The sequence below is a fragment of the Ruditapes philippinarum genome, unplaced genomic scaffold (assembly GCF_026571515.1).
Source record: "Ruditapes philippinarum isolate M1 unplaced genomic scaffold, ASM2657151v2 ctg1310_1_1_1_1, whole genome shotgun sequence".
Taxonomy (NCBI): domain Eukaryota; kingdom Metazoa; phylum Mollusca; class Bivalvia; order Venerida; family Veneridae; genus Ruditapes; species Ruditapes philippinarum.
In genome coordinates, this window is record NW_026856986.1 from 430,138 (window position 1) to 455,693 (window position 25,556).

Consider the following 25,556-nt stretch of genomic DNA (forward strand, 5'->3'; position numbering starts at 1 on the left):
TTACTTTTCGGCAGAAGTAAGGTTATATAGATAAAAATGGGTCACTTATTTGTATAAATAATTGACAGGGGTGTCAGTATTCTATTTCGTTACAAGGGGCAAGATTTTAAAAGGCAGACAGACGGACAAAGCGATTACGTTGAGCGTACTCAGGCGTAAATTTAAATTAATTTTGCAAAAGTTTAATAGTGTTTTAGTCAATGTTTTTGATGTGTGATGAGGGCAACACATTTTGCATTATTTCACACTCACCTTTATTTCAGAAAAGGGGTCAACCTTAGTGAAAAGAAAGTTGCGTTATATTATCTTCTCATGACGGGCCTTCAAAGTCTTATCTAATGACATATTTTACTAAATCTATGACAATACTTTGCGCAACATTTCCATCATAGCGGTTGACGGATAACAATGTCTCGATATAAAGGGCTTTCCGTTCGTAAGTTGTTGTTTTCTGTTTGTTTGTTTTTTCTTGGTTTTTTTCTCATCAATTTTTAAGATGAACAAGCTCCGTCTATTCTCACTTTATTTCTTGTGTCTTTTGATCCTTTTTTATTGTAAAGTAATAAATTATATGTACGTGAGTACTAGCTTGTATATTTATTGTGACATATTTAGGTTTGAATACTATGCGATTGCGTACCTGAATTCCAGTCGATAAAACGCGGTTAAACTAAGTATCTGGAAAAGAAATTATATTGCCTTTATAGGAAAACAAGTAAATGATAATACTTATTTATTATACTTTTAAAAAATATTTTAGATATTCTGGTGTGCTGGTTAATTCTAGCTCATGCAAACCATGTCGGTATGTATTTCAATTTGTTGCAAATATTTCGCTTTTTTACTTTCGAGAAATAAAAAAAAATTCTCCAGAAATTCGACGTTCCAAAATTTGGAAATGAGCAATTTATAGCAATGAGATAAAGTCCAAATGGAGTTAACAATAAATAACTACCTAATTAATGTACTTGTTAATATCACGGCTTTAATTACATTTATCTAACGCCTCAATACTGTGTTTTATTGTAGCTTCTCTCCAATGTTACACTTGCACAGACATAAGTGATGTTAGCAATTGTACTCAAAGCGTCCAGTGCAGCTCTGACCAAGTAAGGATTAATTACGTTACAGTCCTTAGAAAAGTTTTACTTATTTCTTTGAGATGCCTAACCGTATGTTTTTGACTTGACAGTCAAGTCAGTTTTTATGTCTATTGTGAACTTATGTCGATGATGGTGAATGTCGTATTTCATTCAATTTTCTAACCTTGCCATTTTCTTGAATTCATTTTGTCCGTGTCAGTTCGTAAGTCTGTTGCAATCTTTTGAAAGTAAGCGCTTTTAGTCTTTTTGTCTTTGTCATTATTATCTACCTGTTGTCTGCTGTGATGTCGTCTGCTGTGAACTTTAGACTGTTAATTGTATCGTTGTCAGATTGTATTTTCCTCTGTCTGTAATGCATTACTATTCATTGTTTTACTTTTCATATACTGTGTTGGTTTTTAGTTGGGACGTAGTCCCAACAAGTGTACTTACAACCCGAAATTTCCAACCATACAGGGTAACGCCCACTGCCGTGACGTTTCATCACCACTATATTTTTATTTGTGATATTCTTCTTCTTATTATCAAATTAACACTTGTACTCGTAACTGTCTTGCTAGTCATTGGAATGTTTATAAATTTTTCGTTTCAATAACAATTTTGGAGTTCTTTTTACGTTTTGAAAAACATTGTCTATGTTCCAGTTTCGTTCACTAGTTTATTCTATTTTAAGATCATATTACCTTTCAATATCGCATCATCTTACAGATTGACTATAAGATACGTTTTATTTAAACTACCATGCCTCACAAATCTTTGTTACAGTCATGTTTCTTAGACACAACCACCAATGGTCAAAGTCTTATGTACACTTTAGGATGTATAGACAAACATGTAAGTACGATGTAATAGAGTCTTTTAAACTGTTCTGATTTATTAACTAAACCAAACTCGCACAACAATATGCTATATCTTGCTCACTCTAACCTGTAAATTCCAGTAAAGGAACTCACTAAGTCAAAAACTCTAAAAAAAAAGAATTTCTTAGATTGATGAATTTGGGGGGATTTAAAAGGAAAGATGTGCAATAAATAATAAAGAAGTTGACACAGTATTAAAAAATTCCGGAAACAAAATGAATCCTCGGATTCATTAATCACAACAAAATTACAAGAGAATTGCAGACTCGGTTTGAATGAGTCTGTACATGAGGGATACTGAAAACGTGCAACATCCCTCATGCCCCCTGGCATCGGCTTAAGCGGTACTCAATTCTCAACGCTTAATATTGCTGGCATCAATGATCCCAAATTAAATTGAAAAAGAAAGTTTATTATGCGACTCTTAGCTCTATTATAGATGTGTTTTTTTTTAGATATAAGAATAATTAGGGAAACAGATGGAGAGAATGATCTTGAATTCTGTGCAATAAAACATAGTCTAGACATTAATCAAATTGTACATAAATCCTTGTCCCATGTTCCTTTAATAATTTAGGATAATCTTTATTATAGTTACGGTAAAATAAGTCTGAATTTACAGGTAAGAGTTCTCCTCTAGAAAAAAGTAATGTTACATGTTTATGTATTTATGAATGAAAATGAAACCAATAAGCATTACATATATTTGTATGTATTACACTGCAGCAATGCAGCATACACGGAAGCGGAACTTCTGAACTGATAGGTCGAGACGTTCAAGAAAGAAACACTGACCGATGTCATGAATGTTGTGGCATTGATGATTGCAACAAACATCTTTGCGAGCATTTTAAACGTACGGTTTATTAAATATTTTTTATTCCACTTTCAAAAACTAAAGCAAATATGCGCCTGGTTTAAATAAAATCATTTCCAAACGAGGCAATTTCCATCAACCTACTACTTGTTTAAGTCTGGAAAATTACAGCCTATTGGAATAATTTAGAATAAGTCAGCATTTAAGTTTGAAATGTAATCAATGTATTATAAAATACGTTATCTGAAACGAGATAGTTTAAACTACTTTGGTAAATGTTGTTAAAAAAAATAATATTGTTGTGGTTCATTTTACCAGCGTAAGAACATTCCGAAACGAGGCTCATTCCATTTGACTGCTATTTGAAATGTATTTGCTTTTGTCATGCGCTAAATGCTATTAGTAAAATATATATTATTATTCCGATTCTGATGATTTACAGTGCTCTCAGTGCTTTGATTTACTCGATTGACTTTTGGAGACGAGTAACTTAAACTTTGACTGATATAACGATAAGCATATAATGTCACTTAACGTTTATTGAAAAAAAGAAAATGAACAAGATCGTGAGTTAGAATATTTATGTCATTCAGATGTGAATATGAATTGTCTTATCTACGTTTAATCAAAGTCAAATTATAAATACATGTAATTTAGTACATGGAAAAGTAACATATGTTTAAATTCAGTTCACAAGGGACAACTTATTTTACTTTAATCTAAATATTTTGCTGATTATGACTAAGTATGGATTTTAATACATGTATAAATTACACTAAGTAACAAAATATTGCAACATTATTATTTAAGCTACAAAAAAGCAAAGTTATAATCTTCAGCGTACTGTATATACTTTATTATACAATTTTAACGAAAATTGGCATCTACCATTGCAGGGCGTATTATATAGTATATAGAAGGTTATGATATTATCGGGCTTAGTTTGTCCTACTGATTTTACTATCTTTCAATCTGATTTTTGATAAAAGAATTAATTTAAGGGGATAAAAGGACTAAATTTGAGGAAATATAGAAAAATTCATTAGGGAAAAGTAGAGTGTTTAGCGTAAATTATTTCATAGGGGATCAACATTTTAGTGATTGGTCAAATTGTATCTAAACATGCACTTTTTACCATTTCTACAAAAGTATCATTCACTATCATAACGTAATACAAAGAATTTTTGAATTTAAGTATCATGAATTAATTACTTGGCAGTAATGACAGAGCAAACATTAACATTTTTGTCAATTTTTTATGTTAAAGAAGCTTTGCAAGGTGAAATCAAACTACGAAAATAAATTTTAGCATTTTTCGAAAAAATAACCAGAGAAAACTATAAAAATAGGTCACCATTTAGTAATTAAACACTAAGAGCGTTAAGGAAAAAACTTTGGCAAACAAGGACCGTTGGTGATAATGGCTACAGGATTCTATTATTTAAGTAGCTTTGTAATGCAAATGCTATAAACTACCTTTTTGGCTTTATAATGATATACAAACCTCTATGCAATTATATAATTATCTAATTATCTCTTTCTTCAGCAACAACGTGTATCGATGACGGAAGAGTTGATTGTGCTTTCCTAAACACCGTGACCAACATATGTCAAGATGTGCATCATGCTAAGACAATATGCCCACGCTTTTGTGATCTCTGCTCTTTGGGTATATTAATATCTTGTCTATGTTGTGTTGTTTATAACGTATGTGTAATTTTGCTACCTTATGGTAAAACATAGCCATTGATTATTCCAGAACTCAGGGAAAATTCGGAACATTCTGACTCTTTTTGTCTTTTTCTACGACCTCATAAGCATCCAAGTGACCGGGTGCAACAAAAATAATTTTAATAAATAAATGAAACAATGTCCTCAACCGGACTGTCAGCGTCTAATTATTGGTTTCTGGCAATGCGCAAACTAAAGGGAGTGACGTGGTTTCTGGTTCATTTTCCCCGCAAAACCATGACTCGCAAGGGAATTAAGAGATAGAAGAAGAAAAACTTTTATTTTGTACCAGTTAAAGCCTTAAAAAGAGCCATTGACAAAGCATAAATATATACATATACAAAAAGCAGAAACATAGCAATGCGTGACAAAAAGTCGAGATGGCATGTTTATTCACTGGAAATAATTCCGATACCCCTTTAGCTTATTTTATAATTTGTACATGAATACGTTTCAGAAAGATCCTTTAGATTTGTTTATACTTATTTTAGAACGGCCAATAAAATGTCAGAATTTCAATTTAAAATCTTAATGACCAATGAAAATCCTTCTAATCTTCAGTTCGAGTGTAGGACAAAAGCCCTCCCAGACAAAAGCCATCCCATCCAAATGACGAGGCGGACAAAAGCCCTCCCGTGAAAATGACAGGGCAGACAAAAGCCCTCCCGTAAAAATGACTGGAAGGACAAAAGCCCCTCCCCCCCGTAACAAAAATATATTTGTATGTTACTTACCTGTGTTTTTTTAAGTAACATACAAATATATTTTTTGTTACGGGAGGGCTTTTGTCTGCCTTGTTAGTTTCACGGGAGGGCTTTTGTTCGCCCTGTCATTTTCACGGGAGGGCTTTTGCCGCCTTGTCATTTTTGGACGGGAGGGCTTTTGTCCGGGAAGGCTTTTGTCCGTTTCTCCTTCAGCTCATCCCTGTCAATTTTACAGGAAGTCAAACCGATCTCAGACGGACTTCGTCCGAAAAATACTACCCTGTCAGAATTCGTACAGAAAGCACATTGACCTACTGCCAATTTGATGTGGGGGATTGCCTTGTCTTGTTGATGACCCTGTTGAATTTAGAGTCAGATGGTTGGTCAAAAGTCAATATAAACACACAAAAATCGCCCAAGAATAAAGAATAATTTAACCCTTTAGCTCATATAGACGTGTTTTGACGGCTTTCGATCCCCCTTTTTGAGGCCTCAAACAGTGAAAAAATGCCCTATTTAGGCCTCAAACACAGTTTTTTCGTTTGAGAAATGTTGATAAAAAAGTGATGACTTTTTCGGCGCCGCCCCCTATCGAAAAGGTACATCACGGGGTTGCCAGAAGGGGGATGTGCCTCTTCTGTTTCGGGGGTTTGAAGGGGGCGTTAGGCCCCCCCCCCCTTTATCTCCAAGAAAATTTTGGACATTTGACAGGCTAAACCAACGCTGAAAAGCCTTTTACTTTATCTCTTTTCCATTGAGAAGTTGCAGCACTTTGAAATCAGTTTTGATGGGGAAAAAAACTATCCAAAACAGTGATTTTTGGCATTTTTGAGACGTCCCCCGTTGCCATGGTAACAGGAAATTTAAGATTGAGCATGCTGTTTCAGAGGCTATGGTCCAGTCAATATTTGTGCCAATTTACATCAGTTTTGAATATTTTTTCATAGTTTCATAGCAGTTTGAACTTGTAACAGGAAGCTTTTCAATGAAAACATCCTTTTTATGAAGTATAGGGTTAACCACTTAAACCATTATAGATCTGAAATCAGTTTGGCAAAAGACACCTTCAACACCTTAATAATCTTGCATAATGATCATATGATTTATCAGCAGGATAAAGTTAAGTGCTAGGCTTTAACGAAGGTATTTTTTACGAGCATTAAGGAAGAGGAAGAGTTGCTCTTACAGTAAGGTGAAGCAATTTCTACTTTTTCATTCCAATATTTCATAATTTCGCTTGTTTTAATTAAAGTCGATGGCATGTGGTCCGCATGGAGCACGTGGTCGTCTTGTGACGTCACATGTGGAAATTCCACACAGACTCGAACTAGAACATGTACAAACCCTTCACCAAAAAATGGAGGCTTAAATTGCTCTGGGGATGCAGCCGATATGAAAGTGTGCAACAAACAACTTTGCCCTGGTAAGTGTAAGAAGAAATTGAATCAGTTAATCAATATTACCTTTACTACATTTATTACCTGTTTGATTACTCTCATAGATCTATAAGAAAATATTTTTTAAACTGCAATTAATCGACTCATTCAATATGGAAAAAAATCAGATACTTAGAGTTGTTTTAGTGGTAACTAATCTTCATCGATGTCAATGAGTTGTATATTGTCGTATTTATATTTAACTTCTGCTTTTAAATTGTTTAAAAACGGATTTTCAATTGTGTTTCGACATATAAATACATTTCTTAATAAAGACCGATCGTCTTTTATTAATAAAGTTGGATTAACCAGACCTCCATATAATAGATATTTAATATATAAACTCAGGTGACACTATTGTTATTCATATTTTCTAATCAATCGTTAAGTACATGGTGGATGGACTACATGGGCCGAGTGGGAGGTATGTTCCGTAACATGTGATATTGGTGTGCAAAAACGTCACCGGAAGTGCACGAACCCGGTTCCATCAAGATTTGGTGATCACTGTTTCGGTGATCCGATTGACGTCCGGATTTGTGAACAAGGACCATGCGCTAGTAAGCTTGTTAGATTGTCAAAAGATAATAGCTGTCATTATTTTTCTAATTAAGATTCCAGGTTTACTCATCATTTGAATGTTCATGGATGTAATGCCAGATAGGACCATTGCATGTCTTTATGTACGATACTGTTCAATTAACAACACTGTCTTATGGTAAACATAGATGTCAATGTTGTATACTAAACATTGAATAAATCTTCTATAAATAGACGAACAAAGTAATTTACGTTGATGCGCCAGTCATTTGCATCGACGGTGAAGTGCAGCACAAAGCTGGGTTATTTAGCCGATGATATTTCTTGGCTTTCCCTGCACAGCCAAAGCAATGTGAGCGATAAGTCCATCTCGCAGTGCGCAGGGAAGGGCTTGTACCAGGTGTTCAAAAAAGATTTTTTTAAAGAGAGCAAAAGTTTCCGCTAAAGAAAAGAAAATTCAAATAATAGACGACGGCTACCGATTCTGGTTTTACATGACGGGACTGAAAATATTTTTGGCGATTTATACCATTTGGTGTAGATCAATACAAATAACTTAAGTTTCACATCATTCGTTGAATTCGTTTTTTTTAAGATTAAACATTTTTCATTGTGCAAAGCCCTTAACGTGAAAAAGGTTTTTAAAACACCTTTAATTCAAATCTGGCAAATCACATTTAATATCGATTTTAAAGTGCTCCGGTTTGATCTCATTGTACCGACGTAGACGATTTGTTGGGACAACACAAGATGATTGTATCACATGAAAAATGTTAATGTGTAGTTGTTTTGCATTTTCACATCATATGTCTATAGATGGTACATTGATGCGCCAGTAATTTGCGTTTTTTATTTATTTTATTTTTTTTACACGACGGGACTAAAAACTATTTATGCGCGATTTTATACCATTTGGTATAGATCAATGCAAATAACTTAAGTTTCAGATCATTCTTTGACTCCGTTTTTTCCAGATTAATCACTTTTTAAAACACCTTTAATTCAAATCTGGCAAATCACACTTAATATGGATTTTAATTAAGTTATAAGTATACGAGTATATCTTTATTTTCATTTTCATAATTTTGCGTGTTCAGTGCGCCAACTGAGCTCAATAGACAATGTGTTGGCATAACACATGATGATTGTATCACATGAAAATTGTTAATGTGTTGTTGTTTTGCATTTTCACACCATTTGTCAATAGATGGTGGCTGGACAGAGTGGGGAACTTGGAGTAGTTGTAGCTCGACATGCGGCGGTGGGGTGCGATCCCAATCTAGAACATGTACAAACCCACGACCTTCTTTAAGTGGGGCTTACTGTGATGGCAAAGATATGAAAGTTACAGCTTGCAATACTGGTACTTGTGGTATGTACGCTACATTTATAATAACTTCTGATCGATTATTATGTATACACTCGTATAGAAATTTTCTACAGGAAAGTTGAAATAATAGAGGAATTGTGCAAAAGTAACGCTGAAATGTGCTTACTGGAAAAAATGACTTATTCGAATAGTAAAAGGACTGACATATATTGTAAAGTGCATGTTCATCAAATTAAAAGAAATAAATGAGCTCATACGACTACTAAGACATGATATTTTAACTCTCATAAATATTTTCATGAAATTTTTTGCTTTTAGAGATTATTTGTGAGAAAAACGACCTGGCTGCCATCCTGGGGTAGAATATTGTGTTTCGCCAATATTAAAAAGTTCCATAACACCGTACACAATACAGGCTTTTTTGTAGTTGGCTTTTCGTTATACATAACTACTATAGCTTCATATAATATTAGTTTTCATCTTAAATTTGCACAATTCTGCATTGTTTTAACAATTCTGCATTTAGGATATTTAAACGGCATATTTGTTCATAGAAACCTGTCACTTATTTTCCTTTGAACGTATATTTCAAATGATAATATTAAAAAGCTGAATTAGAAACTCTTGTTTGGTTAGAAGTTGAGCATGTAGGTAAGATAGTTATCGCACTATGAATAGGTCTGCATAGTATTTACCGACCCGTGGCATTTTAACAACCTCGATTGCTAAGTTCTCTCAGTACCCGGGTTTGTAAATACGACGCAGACCTATTCCTCGTACGGTAAATATTACCTATAAAATGACTTCGTTCGTTATATGAACTTAACACTCTCAAAATATAAAATGCATGGAATTTGGTTAACAAAAGAAGTTAATCACTTCACGGTTTTCAACCAAACTTCACAAATTTTATTTTCGAAATTGTATGATCCGTTTATGTTATTTTGCGGTATAATGGCCCTACGGTTAGGTAATGTTCCACATGTGCAACATTTAGTTCAAAAAACATTTTGTAATCGTCTGTATATGTTACTTTTACATAAGTATTCGATCTAAAAAAAATTAAATACAAAATCAATTACGTTATATTTTCGTTTTCTATCCTAAAATCTAGATATATTTTTTTTATAAAATAAATGTCGTCAATAGTTCGTCTTTTATATGCCACTTTTTTAATATCATTTTTCTTTCTTCTGTTTCGACCACGCTGTCATCGTAAACGGGTACGCTGAAGACCTTAAGCAAGTGTTGTGATGATTAATAAAATCGGTAATTTTGACGTAATTATATAAACATTTTCTCAGTAGCAAATAATATATAATGAGCAAAACTTGTCCAAGTTAAAAAGCGTATACTTAATTTATAAGTCCCCTACCGGTTTACCGGAGGGGACTTTAGGTTTACCCTCCGTCCGTCTGTCCGTCCGGCCGTCTGTCCGAGCAAACATTTTGGGTTAAGGGGCTATGTAACAGTAAAGAGAACAAAAGAGAACAATATGTTCATTCCGTGATCAAAGGGTTTATGGGCTAGAAGCCCTAAAGAAAACAAAGAAAATAACAAAGAAAATAGCCCCTAAACCCAAAATGTTGGAAAGTCCGTCCGTCCGTCGACAAAACTGGATCCCGCGATAAAGCAAAAAGTACTGAAACATGATATATGGATAGATGGCAGTATGGAGATTATGCACGTCTTTTTCTTTTCTATGGCAAATTTCTAAATTTCTATGGCAAAAAATAGACTGAAAATATGGCAAATTTTACACATAAACTGGATCCAGTGATAACGCAAAAAGTACTAAAAATATTTTTATGAAACTTGAAATATGGGTACATGGCAGTCTGGAGATTATGCACGTCTTTTTTTGTTTCTTCCTTTTTTGAAAATATTGATTGTCAATGGCAACAAATAGGCTTAAAAATGGAAAATCTAACAATATTTGTGATTAGTCAAAAGGAGCTGAAAATTTTTATGAAACTTAAAATATGGTTAGATATGGTAGTATGGAAATTATATACATCATTTTAATCTTGACTTTAGGGAGTATATTGAGAGCTGTCAAGATTTCTGATTCTAGTTTTTCGGTTTTTTTCACTATATGTTCTTTATTTCTTAAGGTATTTATTTCAAACTTCAAATATAACTGTCTGGTCATCAACCACATCATATGTGACAAGGTTTACAACTCTAGCACAAAAATTATCAGAATTGCCTCCCTTGAACTTAGAATTTTCATGAAAAAAATGTTGGTTTTTTAACTTCTTTATTTCTTAATGCATCTTCTTTAAACTTCATATATATGTTTCCTATTATCACTCAAATCATTTGTGAGAAGGTTCAATACTCTAGCAAGACTATTTCCAGAATTATGTCCCCCTTGAACTTAGATTTTTTTCGAGAAATTGGTATGCTTTACTCCAACTTCTTCATTACTTATAGGATTTACTTTGAATTTTTCTTATTCATTCTTTTAACTTTCTTTTACTTCAAATTCAAAATAAACATTCATGATGAACAGCTTCATTATTAATTGTTCTCTGTTAACACTCACATCATGAATGACGTCTTGCATCTTTATTTCAAGAGTAATCTCCTCTTTAAGAATTTTGCTTTTTAAAAATTTCATATTTTGGTAACAGGGATGTTTCAAAAATTAACTTTAGAGTGTCCGTCAGTCCGTCTGTCTTTTCATAAAAACTATTGCCTGTGATCACTTTTACAGAACTTTCCAACATATTTACTTAAAATAGAGAAAAATTGAAACATTAGTGAATGGCCAATGACCCTTCAGAATGTTGCTGGGGTTCTAACCGGTAGGAGACTTATGGATTGCTTGCAATACTATGATAATTGCTTGTATTTAATTTATTATTGCAGTTCCAAACATTATCTTTAACGCATTTTATTTGACTGACCTGAGTCCCATCGTCAACCAGATCATGGTTTTTACCCAAATCCTTGTAAACGACGGTAATGCTTACGATTCTTCTACTGGAGTCTTCACGGCACCAATTAATGGGACATATTCTTTTAGTGCACAGGTATGTATAAGCTCAGGTCACAGCATGAATTTTTAAATAAACGTCAACGGCAGAACTGTGGTTTCTAAGTATGGATATGAGCACGACTTATATGTATGTGGATTTATTCAAACTGTGGCGAGATTAAAGGAGAATGACAGAGTTATTGTACAGTGGGGAACATGGTCTTACCAAGATAACGTTCTAGTACAATACAATTACGCAAGCAATTTCTTTACAGGGTCTTTAATACACGTTTAATTAAAATCAAATTTACACATGTTGTATGGTAAATTTATACTGACTTTATTGAATAAAATACTTAAAGCGAAATTTGTGGACTGAATGTATTCTTAAAAAAGTCGGTGCCATTGATATCATGTAAAAGACGTTTTTAACACAATGGCATAAATTAATGGCATCAATTATTTAAAAGATAATATTGTAAATATGTTATAAGTATAGTTTCAGCTGTCCGTTCATAAAATATATACATTTATTACATGCTTTGAATGCTTTAAATATGTTTTGTTTTCCCCTCCGGCGACCCTTGTCAATTTGGTAGAGTAGTTAGGTAGGTTTTACGTCGCACCAACACAATTACAGCTCATTTAGCGATGTTCGATGTTTACTGGTGGAAGAAGACCGCATGTGTCCTTCCCTGCATTATTTTAGGCACAAAATCGAACCTGAGTAGAACTAAATGGATATCTTCACATGAAAGAAACCAAAGTCCCTGACAGGATTCGAAACCACATCGGTAAATGTTGTGTGATTTGAAGTCGAAAAGTTAAGCACTTTGAAAGTGTATCATTAAACTTATAGCTTCCAACACAATCGATCTAAAATAAATTCGTATAAACTAAACTAATCAAGAACTACAAGTATGCTGTAAAGAACAAACGTATGCAAATTTTATGCAAATATGAAAATAGCTGACCAAACGTTCTGTCACTCAAAGTGAAAAATAAGTTAGTCTTAATATAAAATTGTAAAACAAATAAGACTGAAAGACATGAACAAAACGTAGCGCCCCCCCCCCCCAACAATACCTAGCTACAGCAGGACAATCGGTAAGGCACCTAGTTGTCAAATGAACAATCAGTAAAATACCATCTCATGGTAAAATATATATTGGCACACATACAGTTTTAAACTTTTACTTAATAGGATATTATTCTCCAATAATATTTGACTGAAATCCTCTATTTGTTGTTATAGTGTAACATAGTACATTCAACTGAACATTTACTTAAATTCAAGCATATAAAAAAGAATAAAGACAAGTGTCCCCAGCTGTATGCCTTTTGTCATTATCATGTTGAAAAAGCGTGACATAACATGCCTCGCACGAATTTCATTTCGGTAGCGTGGGGCTTTCAAATTCCTTTCAATAACGACGAGATTAGTGCGAAAGCCATATGCAATGCCTGCCCAGACCAATACAGACCCATAAACCCCAAAACGATCACTGTCAAGTACGCAGCAGTCGGCAAAACGTTCATTTTTTCTACAGTATACTCGAACCCTGCCATCAGCTCGATGAATGGAAAACCTCGACTCTTCAGAGAAATGACTGCTTTTCAATTGTTGTCTAAGCCAGCGTTAGTATGTACGTGCCCAATTAACAAGATTTACGTGGTGACACAACCAATGTATGGTCGACGTCCATATGTCCCACCTAGCCAGCAATTGTGTACAGTTTGGGCAGATAAACACTTGCTATGTGTACCAGTGGTGTTAGCGGTAGTAGTTGTGGCAGGTTAGAAGCGATTGTGCCGGTGGATGCTCCGAATATAGCGTCCTTGGGCACGTGACATGACGCTATGACATCCAATATGTGGCCGATCTTCTGTGCGCTCTGTTGCTCAAAAACTTTGCCTTAGGTGTCGAATAGCACGAGTGGAATATCCAATATTCATAGCAACGGTACTCATCGTCATACCATGCCAATTGCACGTTCGCGTAAATTTTCGAATTTTAGGCATATCCAAAAAAAAAATCAACGACTTTTTCTTATTCACATGAAAGTCTACAAAAGTTTACTTAAAGGTTTCATAAAATATACATGAATCTACTGGTCCGAGTATGCACGTGAAAATTGCGTTCAGCTAGTTTCTCCTGCAAAACGAGTTAAAATCGAATTAAAATTGGTTTTATACTTGTTCGCCCGATTATATGTAGCTCATTTGACATTTTGATTTTCTTAATCAAGCTTTATGTCCACTTAAACGCAGGGGAAGTGTTCCGTATATATTCATCAACATTATGAGCAAATGCAATTAGAAATAATCACAAATCTCCTTTTATCTCAAAAGGTTTTTAAAAATTTTTTTTAAAAGTTGGCAAAAAAACCCAGGTAATGTGCTCCGGCACTTCTTAAAATTTTTTAAAAAAGGAATAAATACAAACCAAAACCAAAGACATCGTGATTTAGTTTGCCCCCCTGCTCCACAAACCCAAATGCCCGCGTTTTTTAAATGCCTTCTAGCATTTGCATTTGCCATTTTTTAATCTTAAATGTTCAATATTTCAATGGAAAATGAAGAATGAACACCCTACAAGTGTCGGTACGTGTATGCTGTGTCTAATATACACGCCCGTTTAACTCACAGCGAGTGAAAAATGTCCATCGGTAAAAATGTTGTGAGCAACTTCCGTTCCTCGTTGTGAGCACCCATCTTTGACGTGTGACACGATAAACAAGGTGAGTTTTTCATAATTTTGGAAGATTACAGACATTTATGTAAAAATATCGAAATGCAGTTAGCTAGCGATGTGTTTTCCGAGTATGCATTTGTAAAGATATTGCCTGTTGGGGACAATTTGATGGAAATACCGTGCGATGCAGTCACTCGGGGTAGCTGGAAAACTGGAGACAACTTCTCTTTGGACCTAATTTAACATTTGAAAACGTCGATTCTGGTGACGTTATTGTGCATTCTAAACCTAAAACAGATGCCCACAAGTCTTTATTCAAGCGTAAATTATTATCTGAAAGTTTTTCATAGAAAACGGGGAAATATACCCTTTTTTGCGTTAATCCTTCGTTGTGAGCCACCATAACCTCGCTGTGAGGAAGACAAGCGTAGTGGCGTGTATGCGTTTTAATATGTAATTCAGATGGCGAAAATATAATTTTCAAATTACCACAGCAAATTTTTAAAACGTTTTTTGCACAGCAGCATTTCTTTGAAAGACGTTGTGCATACCCCAAAGGGAGGCATATTAGTTTTGAACTGTCTGTCTGTCAGTCCGTCAATCTGTCCGAAAACTTTAACATTGGCCATAACCTTGAATTACCTTCACATTGAAGATCTAAATTGTCCCAAAAACAAAATAATCTATCTGGTCCATAAAATCAAAGGACAAAGCAACACTTCAGGGGCATGGTTAACTTACCGTGATTAGTTCTTGTTTTACATAAAACTTGGTCAGTCAACAGCTCAGGATAAACACATGTATGTGTGTATCACACAGATTGTGAAATTGTCTGAAATATTTCATAAACATTTGTCCGCGTGATGTTTCAGTCGTGCCCACACTAGAGTATACGAAATAAAATACCTGATTACCTCCACTGATTAGTTTCTTCTGTTAATCTGATATAACTTGTGAATATGAAGAATAATTTTCAAAAAAAGAAAAAGAAGAACTATTGCAAAAAAAAACTATTGTACAAAAACGTTTTGATTGCTTTCGGTAGATTGAAAAATTGTTTATTCTTGCCATTTGAATTACATATTTAAAACCAGACAAGCACTGCCTTGTTTGGCTCACAACGAGGTTATGGTGCCTCACAACGAGGTTTAAAAGGCAAAAAAAGAGTATATCTTCGTTACTACGAAGACTTTCAGATAAAAAATTTAACGCTGAAGACTTGTGGGCATCTGTTTTAGGTTAGAAATGCAACAAAACGTCAACCAGAATCGACGTTTTCAATGTTAAATTAGGTCCAAAGAGAAGTTGTCTCCAGTTTTCCAAGCTACCCGCGAGTGACTGCGTCGCACGGTATTTCCATCAAATTGTCCACCAACAGGCAATTTCTTTACATGTGCATACTCGGAAAACACATCGCTAGCTAACTGCATTCCGATATTTTTACATAAATGTCTGTAATCTTCAAAAATTATGAAAAACTCACCTTGCTTATCGTGTCACTCGTCATAGATGGGTGCTCACAACGAGGAACGGAAGATGCTCACAACATTTTTACCGATGGACATTTTTCACTCGTTGTGAGTTAAACGGGCGTGATATAAAGACTATCAAAATACAGGGTCACCTTGGTTGCACTATTTGCACGTGGAAATGGCCTTTCATTCAAGGTTATGAGTACACAGTGTACACTCTCATTTACAATGTAAATATCATTACATTATATGCTGTAGAATGCACGATGCTATATTGAAAACTTGGTGCTTAACAAAATTTGAGTAGTATATATTACCATGTGACCAATGCAAGTGACAGGGTTTTGTTTATAGCGTTCAATTATTGAAATTCAGCTGTGATTGATAACATAAAGAAAGAGACGTAAGCAATCTTTGTTGTTTTTTTTATAAATAAACGAGAATTGCATGATAAGCTATCGAGATTCGTGTTACTGCAAATAATCTTTTTAACACAAAAAAAGAAAAGAAAAAGAAAAAAAATTAAAATAAATATCATCAATAAAAAACACAACAACAAAAACAAACAAAATGCAAACAAACAACCCTTATGTAACTCTTTCATACATGAATATGTAAATCTGAAAGCCGCTCAAATAGAATACAGTTGCCTTCATGGATATGTTATCAAGTAAATATGTTTAAATTATCAGCTGTAATAGTTTACAAATATAGAATAAAGTTATCAGGAATTAATTGGTCACATGTACTGTAATCAGCTAAGATTTGGTTACATTTTCAAAGCAATCCTGGCCGTGAGTGGATATATGTCTCTTACTTAAAATCCTGTGTCACACAACAAAATTTATCAGCTTTAAAGGGTTTTTTTTTAATTACATTTTGACTTATTAAGCGTAAATAAATAAGACAATCTATGATATCAAGTTTTCTAATCCTAGTTTGCCATGTAATTACATCAAACTTTACTAAATTCAAACAACACATTATATTTTTAGAACCATACTTTGAAATGCAAATTTAATATTTTACTACTACAGTCATAATATTGCACGTTTGAAACGTCGCTTTTCATTGGATAATCATGAGTTTTCTATAATCTATTAACGGCTACTGTCATTTTGTTTTCTCGCATGCTATAAATTCGTTATAAAGATACCTGACATGTTATATGGTCATGTGTTAGTCTAGCGACTAAGGTTATATCACAATTAAGCTGACAAAATTCAAGATTCTTTATTAAGTAACGTAAACAAGTTATGTTTCTTGTTACATGATACAATTAACATTACACATGACAAATACAAATAAAGACATGGATGGTTAAACTCACTTAAAACAAGTTAGCATAATGAGCATATACAAGAGGATAAACTATGTTAAATTTAAAAATATGTGTGTGCATGAACATATGATAATTATCTAACATAGACATTTTACAATACATTTACAACACGGTATAAGATATTTATTTTATAATACCAAATGTAACTTGGAAATAGGTATATGAAATAGATACAAATGTAAATGATTACAGGAAACAGCCTTAAATATATCTAAGTATAGCTTTACACTGAGCCCTGAACCTTTCAGAAATACCTATAATTAATATTATAATACTGCGCTTCTGTAACATCGCTTTTCAATGGACGTTTATATTATTAGTTATAAAGATCGTTGACAGGCTATATGGACCTATATAAACGGCTTTTTGTAAATATAACCCGAGCCGATAGGTAAGATTTGTCCATGAATCGACAACAACCGTGTATATAAATCTATATAAACGTCACGATTATCCAATGAGAAATGACGTTACAAACGTGCAGTATTATAAAAAACTATGTAAACGTCACAATTATCCAATGAAAAACGACGTTACAAACGTGCAGTATTATAAACTTTTATATACACGGCTGTGGTGAATTTAAGATGAAATTTAACTTTTTCTCTTAAAAAGCAAGTTTACTGTATAATAAATTCATTATAAAAATTCCTGACTCGTTACATGGCCATATATATAACCTATATAGCCATATAACCTGTCTTAAATCTTTATGATTAAAGATATATTAAATCTTGCGATACTGTTCTTCTGTATGTATGTTTAGATAATGACCATTTCAGGACAACATTTGCTAAAAGCAACAAACGTCATAGGACAACCAGATAATAACTCTACGATTATATCTTATGGTCAGGTATACATTATGATCACGGTGATTAACTTTTGTTAATTTCTTTAATTCTAATGATAGCGTACCCATTTGAAATGTTATTTGTTTTTTGTTTGTTTGTTTTTTTTTAGTTTTTTTTATATAAATACAACACTTTAAAATTCTCAACATGTCTACATGTCTCAACGAGAGACAGCTGTAGATAAAATGATTCCCCGTCAAGCGAAATAACAAATGCCAAAATAATAGAAGTCGAAAAAGATGAAACACGGATATTATTTTGTGAAAACATATTAACGAAAACTATAAATGACAAAAACAAAAATACACAATGTCTTACTAAGGGAATCACTCTCATGGTCTTAACGTAACAAAGCAGAACACAATTATGTCAGTTCAGTCCCAAACCGACCATATCGAAACTTAGCGCACCTGAGAGAAACGGATCAACAACTTTAAACAAGAGGGCCATGATGGCCCTAGATCGCTCACCTGACTTATCAAACTCATCTAGACAAGCATTCTGACCAAGTCTCATGACAGGTGAGTCAAAAATGTGACCACTAAAGTGTTAACAAGGATTATCCATATTTGAGCAGTGCGACCTAGTTTTTTACCAAGGTGACACATATTCAAACTTGACTTAGAAATCATCAAAACAAACTTTCAGACCAATTTCCAGGATACATTTGTACTTGGATCAAAACAGTAGCAACTAGAGTGTTAACAAGATTTTCCTATTTTTAGCTCCAGTGACCTAGTTTCACATGCGATTTCGAACTCATCCAAGCACTTACCTAGACAAGCATCCTGACCAAGTTTGATGATAATTGAGTCGAAAATGTGACCACTAGAATGTTAACAAGGTTTTTCCATATTTGGGCGGTACATAATAATGCGAGTACATGGTCCAGACATTAATCAAATGGTACATAAATCATTGTCCTGGAAAATAAAGAAATCCTCTTTGAAGTCCCTTTAATAATTTACGATATGCTTGATTGTAGTTACGGTAAAATAAGTCTGAATATACAGGTAAGTGTTCTCCTCTAGACAAAAAGTAATGTTACATATATATGTATGAATGAATGAAAATGAAACCAATAAGCATTACATATATTTGTATGTATTACACTGCAGCAATGTGGTATACACGGAAGCGGAACTTCTGAACTGGTAGGTCGAGACATTCAAGAAAGAAACACTGAGCGATGTCATGAATGTTGTGGCATTGATAATTGCAACAAACATCTTTGCGAGCACCTTAAACGTATGGTTTACATTTTTTATTCTACTTTCAATAAGCGAAGCAAAGATGCGCCTGGTTTCAATAAAATCATTTCCAAACGAGACAATTTCCATTAATCTACTACATGTTTAAGTCTGGCAAATTACAGGCTAATGGGATAATTCAGTATAATTCAGCATGTTATTTCAAATTATAATCAATGTAATATATAATACATTATCTGAAACAGGATAGTTTAAAGTACTTTGGTAAATGTTGTTAAAATCAAACAAATGCGATTGTTGTGGTTCATTCTACTAGCGTAAGAACATTCCGAAACGAGACTTATTCTATTTTACTGCTATTAGAAATGTATTTGCTTTTATCATGCGCTATTTAACGGTATTAGTAATAGGTGTTATTATTCCTACGCTGATGATTTCCAGTACTCTCAGTGCTTTGATTTACTCAATTTACTCTTGGAGTGGCTTGTAAACTTTGACTGAAAATTTATTGATGTCGAACGATAAGGATATAATGTCACTTTAAAATGAAGGAGATCGAGGGTGAGAATATATATGTCATTCAGATGTGATAATGAATTGTCTTATCTACGTTAAACCACTGTCAAATTATAGAAACATGTAATCTAGTAAATGGAAAAGTAACATATGTTTATATTCAAATTAAGGTTCAAAAGGGACACCTAAGTTTAATTTAAATAAAATATTATTGCTTTAGATTATTAAATTTGAAGATTTGTAAAATTTGTGATTGCTTACACTATAGGACAAAATATTGCAACATTATTATTTAAGCAACAAAAAAGCAATTCCCAAAGTTATAATCTTCGAACAGCGTACTGTATATACCTTTGACATTATAATTTAACGGGCATTTCCATCTATCATTGCAGAGCGTATATAGAAGTTTATGAAAATGTCGGGCATAGTTTGTCCAACTGATTTTACTGTTTTTCATATTGACTATCTTTCCGGCTGTATTTTTGTCAGTTTTTATGTTAAATGTTTCATGTTTATGTTCAAAGAAGAAGTAATTTCAGCATTTTTCGAAACACATAGAATGTGTTAGAAAAATAGAAAAAGGGAATACAAAGGTCACCATATGCTTAAATATAGTAATTAATTTAAACACACAGAGCGCTTAGGGAAAAAGTGGCAAAATAGGAACGTTGGCGAGTCTTTCTTATCTAAATAAATTCTCTAATAATGGCTGCACGACTATACGGTATTAAATAAAAAAAATTGTAATGCAAATGCTATGAAACTATCTTTTGGACTTCTTAATAATATCAATTTTTTTACTAGAAGTTTTAAAAATTATTTATTATCTTTTTTCTTCAGCCAACCCCAAAGTGTATCTTACGAAAGGGAAGTTGATTTTTGCTTTTCCCAAGCAAACCAAAGACCAAATAAAGTTTAAAAATTGCATCAGCCAAGACCCAAAATGCCCCCGGGCTTTTTGTGAATTTTCTTTTTTTTCCCTCTTTGGGGTATGTCAATTTTTCTTAAAAATATGTTGTGGTGTTTATAACGTTTGGGGTAATTTTTTCTACCTTTTTGGTAAAACATTTAACCATTTATTATTTCCCGAACTTTTGGGAAAAATTTGGAACCCTTTTAAACCTTTTTTTTACTTGCCTTTTTCTAAGATCTCATAAGCATCCAAAGAACCGGGTTCAACATAAATTATTTAATGAATAAATGAAGCAATGTCCTAAACCGGACTGCAGGCGCCTTATAATTGGTTTCTAGCAATGCGCAAACTAAAGGGAGTGACCTGGCTTCATCGCAAAAACTTGACTCGCAAGGGAAAGCAAGAGATATTAAAGGTCGTCATCTTGAACTTAGATTGTGTATATACCGCAATGAAAAATTAATTGAGGATGAATTTTGTTATTCCCATAAACAGAGATTAGAATAAAATTTAGTATTTTAGGAAATACTATTACTGTCATCAAATTCCTACAAAATGGTTGCAACATTTTCAATTTTGTTGTTTCGGACGTTCTTTAGAGATTCTGTTTTCCCCTATTTTATTGCCACATCCGTGTTATTTGTGACGTGTTTTCAAAGATGTTATATTTTTAAACATTGAAGATCTTTTAGCCACGACATTAAATTTATTTTTGTAAAATGTTTTTTTGGTGTTTTTTTGTTTCCCTTTTAAATTTTCATTTTCTACTTTAGTGGTTTTATTAAAAACCCAACTTGAATTTTGCTTAAACATCCTAAGGTTTTGTTTTCCTTCGTTTAAAATTTTTTCATTTTTACGTTCTTAAACTTGGGTATGCGTTTTCCCCAATCTTTTTATTTCCCCTTTTAAAGTTCTATTTAGTTTAAGTTCCGCCAAATTTTTCTCGTTTTTTGGGCACACGCCCTTTTTTTTTACTTGGGGGGGAAAAATTTCCCGCTTTTCAAAGGGAAATGCCAACCCAAAGTGTCACATTAAGGTTCTATGATAAAAGGCCATATGAAAAACATTGAAGATTTTTCCCTTAAAATTTAAAATTTTAAAAACCAATTTTTTTTTCTACTTAAGCCCGGCGCCCCAGGGGGGCGTGAACGGTAAAATTCCAAAGCCGTACCGGGTTTTAAAAACAGACTAAATTCCAAAAATGAGCCTTGCAAAAAATTTTTCAATTTTGTTGTCTTGGGCGTTCTTTCAGGAAATTTTTTTTCCCGATTTTGTTAATTTTTGCTTATTTTTCATAAAAAATTGTGTCAACTTTTTTGCATTTTTAATTTGAAAAACGCTTGTTTACAAAATGTTTTGTACAATTTGTAAAAATTTTTTAAAACCAAAAGAATATGTTTTCAAAAGAATAAAAAACATTTATTTTAAATTTGGTTGATTGATTTTATTGATTGAAATTTACCTCATTTTTTTTTATTCATAAAATTTTTACATTCATTTATATATTGTTTGATTGAAAATACATAAAAAATACTACCTAGCACAATTCGACAGAAAACACCTTGACCTTTTGTCAATTTGATGTGGACGAGAACTGCTTTGTCTAGTAGATTACACTGCTTAACTTATAGTCAGATGGTCAAACGTCAAGATAAATGCACAAAAATCGCCGCCAAAGAATATTTTAACCTACAGTCATATTGGTGGCGAGCATCAGCATTTACGAAAAGGAAGAGATCCTCTTACGGTTGGTGAAGCAATTTCTCCTTTATTATTCAAACATTTCATAATTTCACTTGTTTTCATTAAAGTCGATGGTATGTGGTCTCTATGGAGCACGTGGTCGTCATGTGACGTCACATGTGGAAATTCCACACAGACTCGAAAACTAAGAACATGTAACAAACCCTTTTCACAAAAAAATGGGAGGCTTAAATTGCTCTGGGAAATGCAGCCGATATGAAAGTGTTGCAGTAAAAACAAACTTTCCCTTGGTAAGTTTAAAGAAGAAATTAATCAGTTAATCAAATATTGGGATATGATTTTATTACCTGTTTAATTACTCTGCAGATCTAGTAAGAAACTTTTAAAAGCAAAAAATCAGATACTTAAAGAATTCTTCAGTGGACTTTACGGATATTTAATCTTCATCGATGTCAATGAGTTGTATAATGCCGTATCTATATATTTGACTTCGGTACAGACTATTGATTTTAGATACAAATATGTAAAATAATTATTTTAGAAATTTTCAATTTTGCTTCGACATGTCAAGATGGGTCGTCTTTTATAAATAAAGTTGGATATACCGAACCTTCATATCAAAAGTGCTAATCGCATTGATTCCATTAAAAAAATAAAATAGAAAACGACAAAAGAAATCTTTTTTTCCTTTTTTTATGTATGGGTATAATATATAACATGAATAACATGATTTCTAGCACCTTTGCTCCATATAATATATATTTAATATATAAAGTCAGGTGACGCTATTGATTTAAAAAGTTATTCATATTTTCTAATCAATCGTTAAGTACATGGTGGATGGACGACATGGGCCACGTGGGAGATTTGTTCAGTAACATGTGATATTGGTGTGCAAAAACGACACCGGACGTGCTCGAACCCGGTACCTTCAAGATTTGGTGATCACTGTTTCGGTGATCCAATTGACGTCCAGATTTGTGAACAAGGGCCATGCGCTAGTAAGATTGTTAGAGTATCAAAAGTTATTATTATTCACAATTCTTATAATTAACCACACTCCCTTATGGTAATGTTGACACAAATGTCAATGTTGTATACTAAATATTGAATAAATCTTTCATAAATTGACGAAAATAATCATTTTATAACATTTGGTGTAGATCAATACAAATAACTTAAGTTTCAGATCATTCTTTGACTCCGTTTTTTTCCAGATTGAGCATTTTTTAAAACACCTTTAATTCAAATCTGGTAAATCACACTTAATCTGGATTTAATTAAGTAATAAGTATACGAGTATATCTTTATTTTATTTTCATAATTTTGCGTGTTCAGTGCACAAGCTGAGCTCAGTAAAATTTTGGGTTGTACCGACGTAGATGATTTGTTGGCACAACACAAACTGATTGTCTCATATAAGATGTTAATGTTATGTTGTTTTGCATTTTCACACCATTTGTCAATAGATGGTGGCTGGACAGAGTGGGGAACTTGGAGTAGTTGTAGCTCGACATGCGGCGGTGGGGTGCGATCCCAATCTAGAACATGTACAAACCCACGACCTTCTTTAAGTGGGGGCCTTTTCTGTGATGGCAAAAAAAATTTAAAAGTTTTCAGTTGCAAACTGTACTTGTGGTATGACTTTTTCATTTTCTACAGGGGAAGTTTTATTTTGTTTGTTTTTGGTTTTTTCGCACTCGACACTAAGGTCATTCGCGACGTTGCAGCTTTACTGATGGAGGAAGACCTCAGGTGCCCTTCCGTGCATTATTTCAGGCACGAACGGGCACCTGAGTAGAACCACCGACGTTCCGTAAGCTAGCTGGATAGCTTCCTCCCTGTCGGGATTCAAACCTACAGCGGTGAGGGGCACGTGGTTTGAAGTCAACGACCTTAACCACTCGGCCACGGACGCACCAGTAATGTTGGAATAACGAAGGAATTGTGCAAAAATGACGATGAAAGGTGCGAATTCACTGGGAAAATGACTATAATAGTAAATGGACAAATATTTATTTTGAAAGTGCATGTTCATCAAATTAAAAGAAATGAATAAGCGCATACGGCTGCTAGGACACTATACATGTATTTAAACTCTCATAATTATTTCCATGAAATTTTTTCATGAGTATTTGCTTTTCGAGATTATTTGTGAGAAAAACGATCTGGCTACCAGGGGTAGAATGTTGAAAAATGTCCCTCTATGGTTTAGTTATGTTCCATATGTGCAACTTTTACATAAAAAACATTTTGTAATCGTTTGTGTGTTACCTCTACATAGATATTCTACCTGAGTTTTGATTTAAATTCAAAACCAATTAAGTTATATTTACGTGTTGTTGTTGTTGTTGTTGATATTTCTATACTCAAATCTGAAGATATTTTTTTCCAAAGAATAAATGGCATAAATAGTTCTGCTTCCCCTTTTAAATATTTTTTTCTTTTGTTGCGACCGTCTTGTCATCGTAAACGGGTACGCTGAATACCTTAAGCAAGTGTTGTGATGATTAATAAAATCGGTCATTTTGACGAAATTATGTAGACCTTTTCTCAGTAGCATATAATATATAATGTGCGCAACATCTTTAAGTTAATAAGTATATACTTAATTTAAATTAAATTTATAATTGCAGTTCCAAACATTATCTTTAACGCATATCATATAACTGACCTGAGTCCCGTCGTCAACCAGACAATGGTTTTTACCCAAATCCTTTTTAACGACGGTAATGCTTACGATTCTTCTACCGGAGTCTTCACGGCACCAATAAATGGGACATATACTTTTAGTGCTCAGCTATGTGTACAAACGAAAAGCAACATGAATTTTGGAATAAAAGTCAACGACAGAACTTTGGTTGCTAAGTACGGATATGAAGAAAACTGTAGATTACTTCAAACTGTGGCGAGAATTAAGGAGAATGACAAAGTGACTGTACAGTGGGGCCGATGGTCTTACCCAAATACTGATATTATAACAGATAGCACTATTAATAGAAATTTTTTACAGGGTCTTTAATACATGTTTAAAATTAAATTTACACATGTGATATGGATAATTTATGCTTACGTTATTGAATAAAATACTTAAAGCGAATTTTGTTAACTGAAACATTAATGTATTCTTTAAAAAAGCGTTGTTTTTAACACAATGGCATCAACTGTACCAGAAGATAATATTGTAAATATGCTATAAGTATAGTTTCAGCTGTCAGTTAATAAAATATATACATTTATTTCATGCTTTTGATGCTTTAAATTTGGTTTTTCCCCCGGCGACCCTTGCCAGATTTGTGTATAAAATTAAGGTTATCGAGCAGTTTTTGGTGGGATTTATAG

General features: G+C 33.4%; 1 protein-coding gene across 1 annotated transcript in view; it reads left to right on the top strand.

Moving 5' to 3' along the window:
* LOC132748390 (A disintegrin and metalloproteinase with thrombospondin motifs adt-1-like) overlaps positions 1–25,251 on the top strand; it is a 46,024-nt gene extending 20,773 nt beyond the window's left edge. The window contains exons 11-20 of the mRNA XM_060737975.1: positions 425–436; positions 761–805; positions 1,030–1,109; positions 1,869–1,937; positions 2,690–2,819; positions 4,327–4,449; positions 6,468–6,638; positions 7,041–7,211; positions 8,399–8,563; positions 24,851–25,251. Coding sequence (XP_060593958.1) covers positions 425–436; positions 761–805; positions 1,030–1,109; positions 1,869–1,937; positions 2,690–2,819; positions 4,327–4,449; positions 6,468–6,638; positions 7,041–7,211; positions 8,399–8,563; positions 24,851–25,236 — 1,352 coding nt within the window. The 3' untranslated portion in view covers positions 25,237–25,251. The remainder of the gene's footprint in view (positions 1–424; positions 437–760; positions 806–1,029; positions 1,110–1,868; positions 1,938–2,689; positions 2,820–4,326; positions 4,450–6,467; positions 6,639–7,040; positions 7,212–8,398; positions 8,564–24,850) is intronic.
* The last annotated feature ends 305 nt before the right edge of the window (positions 25,252–25,556 follow it).